The sequence below is a fragment of the Rhopalosiphum maidis genome, chromosome 1 (genome assembly GCF_003676215.2).
Source record: "Rhopalosiphum maidis isolate BTI-1 chromosome 1, ASM367621v3, whole genome shotgun sequence".
NCBI classification, from domain to species: Eukaryota; Metazoa; Arthropoda; class Insecta; order Hemiptera; family Aphididae; genus Rhopalosiphum; species Rhopalosiphum maidis.
In genome coordinates this window covers 40619030-40629111 of record NC_040877.1, presented here as the reverse complement: position 1 = coordinate 40629111, position 10082 = coordinate 40619030, and the positions used below count along the sequence as shown (strand labels likewise).

Below are 10082 nucleotides of genomic sequence, written 5' to 3'. Positions count from 1 at the left end.
TAAACGTTAACAAAAATTGTATATAAGGTATGTTATAAACTGTGTGTGATTTGTTAGGTTCTAATAATCTTTGGTAAACTTATAATTATATACAAAATAAATATTTTAAACACATTTCAGTCAATTTCTACAACGTATGTAGCTGGAAATACTCCGATAGCGCCCCTCAGGTCTCCTAACCACCAGCCGTCGGACTTTTTGCTGTGGATGTGTATAACGTCGCCTAAAACAAATAAATAATATAGATTAACAGTTTGTTCGTTAATCCGCAAACACAGATAGACCAAATCGACGAAAATTCGACTTACCTGGTTCTAAACTTAATTCATCGTTCAATTTCGCTGAATACTGGTAGAGAGCCTTACAACGAGGACTTTTTATGTTTTCGTCGTCATCGTCGTCAGCATCGTCTTCGTCGCTAGAGAAATCATCTACAAACAAATTCTCGTAATTAGTACTGTATCTATAGAATAACAACGAATACTACATAATATTATAAGTATAAATTAATCGAATCTAACCTACAAATCGTCAACATTTTTAATATTAGGATGATATACCTATACGTATTATATTATAATAATCAAATATTTATTTCGTATTTTTTAATCAATCGACCATAGTTTAATTGAAATTGTATTTAAAAACATTTGATAAGACATAATAATATGATTAGAAGCATCGTGGTACATGGTTATCACTTAATCATTAACAGCTATAATCTAATCTATATAGATGTTATGTTTATAAGATTAAGAAAGACGTATTGAATCATATTAGTTAAGAAAATAACCACTTTAAAATAAACCTTATCTGACTTATTACATAAATAAATATGCGATTATTTTTGTCTATTAAAGTTGCAAAAAATATACTTCTGGTTTCAAAATGAATAAAATATTTCAAATTTGTTTTCCACTCTTGTGTATCTGAGTTTAAAATAATATCAAGTAATGATAACGCATGCAAGAGTACATCAATCGTGTGTATACATGTTATACTTGGATTTATGTATTTTTTTCTTAGGAATACATTTGCCACGAACAGCTTTTAAAATAAAATTATGAATGTTCATTACTTATCGACAATAATTTTCATCAATAATTATTTCACTCAGACACCGAATGTTAATATATAACTATAACTATTTTACTTCTGTCTCATTGAATCGCCATGCGATTAATCTGGTTAAACTTATGATGAGTCTTCATACTTAGGCGATTTTGGAAAATCTTGTGTAATCTAGTATCATGATAATAATCCTTTAAAATATTATAACTATAAAAAATACATTTCAGGGGTACACGAATACGTGTTTTTTGTTTGTTTTTTTTTTTTTTTTGAAAACTAACGTTTTTCACTACGAAACATAATACACGTGCAAAATTGATAGCGAGCGAATAAAATAATAAAACGGTGAACCAACGATCATTATAATAGCAATAACACGGAAATATAAATCAGCTGTGTTAAAAAATAATTCATAATTATTTATGGCACAAATACGTGAGACTACTAAACACGTTTCGATCGTGTGCGTGTACAACACGACGGGCATATATATATATGATATGCACTGTACGGTTTTCCTAAAAATGTCCAACGAACGGGTTTTTGCTATCGACCGTCGTACCACGTCCGTTCGAACATATAGGGCAACGAGCCTTTGACGATCCGTCGGCGAGATTCATATCGTAAAGGCGACCCAATAACAATTGCCCACCGATATCTGTGCCGTCCGCGGATCCCCGGTCCGACCACATGGACTCGTGCAGGACGTCGATGGGCGCTGTCGACGTCAACTTCTGGCACACCGACGCGGGCATCTGAATAACACGGACAAATAAATCATCGGCGTCACGAGAGGGCCCGTGACGATAAGTGTGGTCACGGCGACCGTTGTGGTATACAGCGTATACTATACGTACTTTGAGCACGGACATCTGATGTCCGTTTTTATCTCTGGTCGTCTCGATGTGCTGCGAGAACGTGTTGGACACGGCCGGCGGGTGACCTTCTAGAGTCGCCAGAGCCGTAACTACTTTATAATTGACCGCTTCCAAGTACAGTATCATTAAATTCGTCTGAAAACAAAGTGCGCATGACACATTATCGTTATAATTATTATTTTTATAGGCGTTGGGTGTGGTGTTGTTTACTGCTGCTGTCTACACGCTCGTGACCGCCATTAATCGACGGCGGCTAAAGCGAGATATATAATGACTTAAAAAAAGATTATTTAAACGACGACTGGTGTGTTTTTTTGTGATATTGTACGGGGTGATTTACCGAGCGCTATCAACCCCGCATCGTTTTTTTTTTTTTTTTAATAACGAATTTATTCAAATTCAGATTTCTGGAACCTTTAAATAAACGTAAGAGTCATGTTTTCAAGTACACAATTCGACGGTTTAAACAGACGACAACAACTTATTTTTTCTAATACCATTTTTTCCTAGTATAAATTATTAATCAGATACATATTTTAAAAATTATGTATAGATTGGCATCTTAATCGAAATTTGAACGAATAATTTTTGTAATGTTTAATTAAGGATGATAATAGGTTTGAAAGATACGGTGAGCTAAGACGAAAATTTGTGTAATAACATTAATCAATCAACATATTATAAATGGTATAATTCAAGCGTAAGACACTTCTTAAGTTTTATAAAAAAAATCTAATTGATCGGAAATGTGGTCTTTAATTACGTATACTAAAGAATCCCAAAATTAATAATTTGAAATAATTCATTATCTAACGAAAAACTATTGAGTGAGCATGCTTAGTGAATCATCCTGTATATTATTCGTTTCCGAATAAGGAAGATCCAGTTGTAACTCGCAATAGAATGTGCCGCGAATTTGTGGAAAGGTGTGTCCGACGTCCGCCCTCGGGTAGGTCCCAATAAGGACAATGTTTACGTATTAAATAATTGTGTTCCAAACTAACGTGGTGAAGTTTTTCATAGATATTTTTGTGCGAGTCGTCGTGTTTCAAACCGGAAGCGTTGTGGTGCATCGCGTTGGCCAGCGTGTCCAAGCCTTTTTTACTGCGCCGCTCTCGGTCCAGATCCTGTCTGACCAGCTGCAGTATTTTCGTTAACGCCTATAATATTATATCATGACAAAATTTGATTGATATTGTTATCGGAAAACTCGCGTAAAATGTTGCTTACGGATATTCTTCTTTTTTTGTTCATGGCCAGATTCGTGTGTTCCGGATAAAAGTCTGGCAGCACTTGGACGCTCAAATCTTCGTCGTATCGGTTCACCGTGTCTGTGATGATTGTAAAATCTTGCGACACGTCACATGCGTATGTCGGTTCGGAGAGTCGAGACGATAACTAGAACACAACGAGGCAGTTACATAGTTATCGTATGTATACGATTCAATTGAGAAGATAAGTATATTATTATTGGTAGGTGAAAAAGTTATAAGAAGTATTTCCGTTCTTGTTACCTGCGAAATTTTCGGGACAAACTGTTGGTACGTCTGTGACACGTGGTGAGCGTATTCCTTTAACCTCAGCAAACGTTCTTCCTCTAATGCCATGAAATTTTTTTCTGCGTCATTTACAGACATTTCCCATTCGAGCCTGCAAGTAGTATTTATAGGGTAATTTATTTATCATTATATAAATAAAAAAACCACGGGCCTCACTATTTTTGCTTAAGGGTCACCATTTATGACTGTTTCGCGGTTTCTGTTTTCTGCCAAAGTTTATATTCTAATTTTCGATTTCCCGAAAAAAATAATTAACAAAATATTTTAGGTATTTTTTGAGAACCCCTGAATCTAAATCCATCAAATCATCACGATTACGATAAACATGTCTCGCTTCACCTCGTCTTACCTCACCCAACATAGTATCTCAATCGTATCAAGCAATATAACTTTGCAAGTGTATTTCCAAACATAAATAAAAAATTCTTTAAATTAATAACGTATAAATGTTATACAATATAAATATTAAATACTATAAACATCACTAGTTTAGCATCAAAATATATTAAATTATATAATACTAAATAATAGTAAAAAACAGGGAATTTTATAAATATTTAAAATAATATATTGATTTCTTTTAGTGGAAATAAGATTTGTTCAAAAAGGGACATGATGATCGAAGGTCACTTTGGCGAAAAACTGAGAGTCCCAAAATCATTGGTGATTATCTTCTCTGACGATGAGCATGATGAGCATGCGCCATCCGTGTACTTTTAGTAATTACAATATCAAACTCTTATATAAAACTACACTTTCTACATTGGTAAGTATTAATTTTTTTAATGTTCTGCTTTGGAGTATAAAATTAAGAACTTAAATTACAAATTACAATCACATAAAGTAATAAAATAAAAATGATTACTATAATAAAACTGAGAATTCACTTTTGCTGTACAGTATGGATTTAGACTTTTAGAATGTATAGGTAGTTAGATAAATGATGTATACTACTCGTAATTAAGTAGTTCACTCACTGTAATGTATATGTCAAATTTGTATTTAATGATATATTATTATACACGAAAATATGATTTTGAACGAAGACGGATAAGTCAATAAATATTCCTAAGAATAGCTTATGGCATTTTGAAATTAAAATAAGAAATAAAATGTCTGTTATTAAAAGCTAGAGTTTCATGTATTATAATTTAGAATATCACATTTTTACCGCTATTTCTTAAGCAAATTTTCCCAACCATTAATAAACTTACTAAGATTTTTCTAAACTTTCCTAAACCCCCTTCCTTTTTCTACTAGGGAGAATATGAAGTTAAAAACTACAATCCGTGTTGAATGGAAATTGGAGCGAATTTCCCGCTCTAAAATATGATAGACACGACAATTTAAAAATTAAAAATACACATCATTGTAGAACCAATAGTGTTTTTACTTCCCTCAGAATCGAAAAATAATTCAAATTTTTGTATGAAAAAAATGTAGTTACAGTAGACGCCGCTAATAAGACTCGCGGATATAAAGTTCAGTCGCTTATTAGACTCGAAATCGTCTGGAACGGTCCGGACATATCAAAATAAGTGAACTTTTTTGTTTATAATTTAGAAATAAATTAGTATTGAAAAATTAAATAATATTCGTGTTGATTATCTCTAGTTTCTTTTGGTACCTTACAACGTATAATAATTTTTATCGCAGATAAAAGTTCACATTTATCGCACCGATTATCGTTATTATAGTGAGATATCTGATTATCTGGATTTTTTTATCAGGATTATTAAATTTATTCAATAATAAGTATGTAATGTGTAATATGTGTTAAAGTATTAAAATTAAAGCAAAATATGTAGTAAAATAAAATTTATAAATACGTAATTAATTTTTTTTTCCACTTCGCCTATAAGATTCATTCAGTTATAAGACTCACTTTGTGCTGGTCCCAGAGTGAGTCTTATAAACGGCGTCTACTGTATATCAGAACTTGCAAAAAAATTTTTTTTTAATTAAATTTATTATTCTCACTTGGCTCTGGCTGTTCGAACACAATACGTATAATATTCTGTGTAGCTTTTTTTTACAGACTCTTCCAATTTTCTTTTTTTATTTTCCAACTAGAAAAAAATAACTTGCTTTAATTATTTTGGTGTATAATAAATAACATAAAGCTGAACAATTACTTTAGTAGCATCTTTGGCCAAATTCGCATTACTTGTAAGGATCGAATAAGAAGCATCACTTGTCATGTCTTGAACTTTTTCATTTTCTCTAGCCACCGTAAAACTTTCTTTTTTACTTCTTCGCTCATCGGTTCTCCATTTGTTCATACATTTTTCTAATAATTTAAAACTTATTAATGTCCAATATGTATATATTTTCATTTCAAACTTATTGTTTAAATAATATTAAATCATTTATTTTACAACTTTTTTTTATAATTATTTTTTTTTTTATTAACCACTAGAATTTCTGATAAAAATATTCAAATATATAATGTATATTTCCTAAATATACTTCATTAACATAATACTTTGAACAAATAACAAACATAATATCTCAATAGAAAAAAAAATAAAGATTAATTAAAATACATTTAAAATTATGCTAAGATGAAGACCTGATGTAAAATATATTATCAAAACAAAATTAAGAAAATTTAAGCTAATTTAATGCAATCGCTAATATTAAGAGGACCTATAAGATATAGTATAAGTTGTTTTGTATATTAATTTGGAAATTTAATATACAGAAATGATGTTATAGAGGTATATCTACTTACTACGAACGATTATAAATAGTTATTTAGTAATTTATTACCCATATTACCATACCTATATACGTATTTACTATTTACTTCTCCATTATACTTACTGGTTTTGCTGACATTGCATTCAACTGTTTTTTTTATTCTACAGTGTGTTTCTTGCAAATTCTTAAGTGGTTTAACTATGTCATCCTCCAATGAATTAGCAATACAACGGTGTGCTTGACCATCGGTTTCCATCTCTTTTCCAATCACTAGCCAAGCTTTTTGTATGGAGCCGATACCTTTTTGTGCAGCTTTCATAAGTTTCACGGAAAGCTTAGACATTGTTTTTGCATAATGCAACTCGAGTTCCACTCTAAATTGTTTTAAAAAAAAATATTATAAATTATATTATATAAGCAAAAAATAACAACCGAAAACAATCGTATACTGTACTATAATGTACATGCAATACAATAAATACAATACGACACTCCTTATCAAGTGTGTTGTTTACCTTTCTTGCATAATGTTTCCAAGTTCCTTGCAAAAGTCATTGCCCTTTTTAACAAATTTACGCAGTTCGTGATATCTTGAATGGCCCTAAAATATTTAGTCAATTAAACCACTGCCCACTCTCCACGGGCGTCCCCAGGTGGGTGTGTTTCGAGGTTGTCTTGCCCACAGACTTACCATAGTATCGAAGTCGAATCCTCCTCTGAGCGTATACCTCAATTTGCCCTTCCTGCTACCGGACAGGCTTCGCGGTTTATCTGTACTCATTGCGACAGTATGTCTGCAAAAATGGAAAATGTACAAACATAATTATAATATTGCAACAAGTCGGATTCCGCTTTCTAATAAGAATATAAGAATATTATGCGTGTATGTATATTGTACATAGCGTATGGTGTGCACGCATAAAAATTGAAAAAGTAAAATTTATTTTTGTCAATAGACGAAACCGGTCGGGCCGGGCACTCAGCTATTGTAGAACCCTCAAAGAGCCGCCGATTTAGGTCTAGTTGTTTTGAAAGTAATGTCCACTCTGGCCACATCAAGATACATCCGAACAAGGCCATCTGCTTTCTCTGAGTTGTTAACAACGCCACACATAATGCTTCTTTTTTTTTAATGAAATAATTGATTTAGTACTTATCAAAAGCATTATTTTCTACCGTAAAGAATAATTCTGTAATTAATGGATTTTAGCACGCTCTATTAATCGGCAGAACTACGGATTATATTCCGCGACCACTACACGCTATAAATACAACATATACCTAATGTATTGCTGCGGCGAGATGTAGCACATTCACCTCGGCATTTTAAAGAGAAATTTCCTCGCACATCAATACGAAGTCTGATTACTATAATTCAGCCTATACTGACAATAATGGGCTTCATATCTGGAAAACCTGTTTCCGTGACATTTCAGAAACAATACCGAGTATAGGTACTTCGCATAGAAAAAAACTGTAGACATGTTTAGTGCATAAAAATGTCTATTTTTTTTTCTTTTGCTATTTACTCTTAAAGTATAAAATAAATGTATTTTTTTCACTTGAAAAGATTTTTGCTTCAATAATAATAAGACCTTCGAAACTAGTGCGTAAAAAATCGTATAAACAGTTTCCACATTCGAGGTTCTTCGACAGAACGTTTATAATTGCAATTATAAAAATAATTCATAACTTGTTATGCAAAAACATGATATTATATAATTAATTTTTTTTCTTTATCAATACAATAAAGTTCTTTAAATTGAAATTCATCAAAACGAAATTCGTTTGCAGTACGAGTGATAATTACTACTGTTATCGAGTTTTCGAGTACCTACGTGAATCTAATAATTATTGGGTAGTTAAGCAGACCCAATTATAATTAACCTTTAACATTACAACGCTAGGCTTGGAAACAACAAACATCCGAGCTACTATACAGAATCGTATACCTAGTAACAAAACACGAATTATCCGTGAAAAATAAATTAACATTCTTCATCGACCGTAACATCTTGTTGTGAAGTGTTTCATAAGCTTTAAACGAATTAATAGTATAATATATATTATATTGGTCGTGACTTTTCTATGACGACAAAAACAGATTTAAGTTTTTTTTGTTATAAATCAATTAAAAAAGTATAAATTACAATTATAACAGATGTGTATTGTACACATTATCAATTTTTTTTTTTTTTTTTTGTATGTGGAGTATGTAGTTTTCTCGTTTTATTTATAAGTGTGTGTGTGTATGTGTAAATATATGTTCATGGTACATATTAATATATATATATATCAATCCCCGCCACGGAAAAATATTCAAACATCGTGGGGTATATAATTCAGCTTCTGCACGTGTAAAATATACTTCGTACAACGATCATCGACAAATATAACAAAGTCTCGAGTGAAAAACATCACGAAATCGCCGTACAGAGTATATTTTAACGTATCTAATGGCCACGTAATATTCGCTTCACTCTATGTGAACTATACTCTTCTCTATTTATCTATAGAATAGAGCTGTACGACCATAAGATTACGTGCATTAAAAACCACAAATCTACGAGCGGTAATTTTGAAATTTCTCTGTTTTGTGTGGTAATAATAAACGCGCGTGTAAGACGTTCTCAACAATACGATTTTCGATTTAAAATAATGCCTACAAAAACATTTATGTAAACGTCATTATAATAATATGCACGAGTCTAATAAGACTGACAATGACAGTGCGCAGTGCACCATAGTAATTAGTAATAGAAATACAAATATGATTAACAACAACCTATTGCTAATCAAACACGTGTAATTGATACATCAAATTGTTCGGAGAACGATAATTGATTTAAGCCCCGTGACACGTGTAATTTCATGTGATAAGAATATAATAAACTCGGCGTGATATGATGACGTTCAGAACGAAAATAAAATAAAAATCATTATTTAATTAGACACCTATTGACGACTATCGTGGGTATTGCGTATGAACCTATAATAGCGACGGTATTGTGCATATTATCCTTATACGAGTGACGCGATGGTATACATCGCGTGTTGTCGATATAACAGTGTACGCGCTTATTTTGTCGAAACGTTATTATTGCCTGTTGCCAAATAAAATTGGTGTGAAATCGCGAGTATAAAAATGTATGTCATGATGGGACGTCGTTTGCATACAGCGTTGTACATGATATTATCGACGCTATAAAAACACGATCGTGTGAAATCGAAATAAAATCGGATTAATACCTCTCTGAAAAATACTGTGCAATTACCAGCAGCACGACCGAAATGCGAGATATCGAAAATAATTTTTGCACCCGCAGACCATGCCCAACGCAATCTCTCTCATCTCGTATATCTTATGGTTTTTTTCGTAATCGTATGGGTAATCGCTGCATCTTCGACGACGACCGACAATCACTCTCGATCCGTGTATTCACTCCTATCGCGACTGTTTTAGTTCCCGCAAAGGAGGCTAATAATATTATTGTAATATTTAGGTACTGTCGTTCGATATCGAATTGAAAATCGTCCGTATAGCAACCGACGTCCAATATTTCGAGAACATCGATGCGCGATCGGAAACAAAATATTAGATAATCGCATATAACAATAATATAATGTGTCGTATAGGTAGCGTGTAAAGACGGTAAATAATCGTCTCGTAATCGTTTCTTACCCTAACGGTCCGATTGAAGATCACGACCACGGCCGGAACGGGGTATGGGAAAATCGCAGGAAATCCGGGACGTCGTCGGGCGGTTTTTCACGAGCGGGCGGACGACCGTCGAGACGCGCACATGTCGCCGGCACGGTAACCTGCTGTTCGCGGTGCACTAAAACTGAACATCGCCTCGGCACGGCGGAC

The 10082-nt window shown here is 32.8% G+C and overlaps 1 protein-coding gene across 1 annotated transcript; it reads right to left on the bottom strand.

The window, feature by feature from the left end:
• Position 1: 1 nt before the first annotated feature.
• LOC113550302 (nostrin) lies at positions 2-10082 on the bottom strand. Its single transcript, XM_026952030.1, has 13 exons — positions 9894-10082; positions 6903-7005; positions 6727-6812; positions 6335-6585; positions 5644-5798; positions 5489-5577; positions 3464-3599; positions 3180-3347; positions 2954-3109; positions 1929-2084; positions 1724-1826; positions 309-431; positions 2-223 (listed from the first exon to the last, which is right to left on the bottom strand). Exons 2-13 carry the CDS (start codon positions 6990-6992, stop codon positions 117-119), a joined length of 1620 nt encoding a protein of 539 aa, XP_026807831.1. The 5' UTR covers positions 6993-7005; positions 9894-10082; the 3' UTR covers positions 2-116.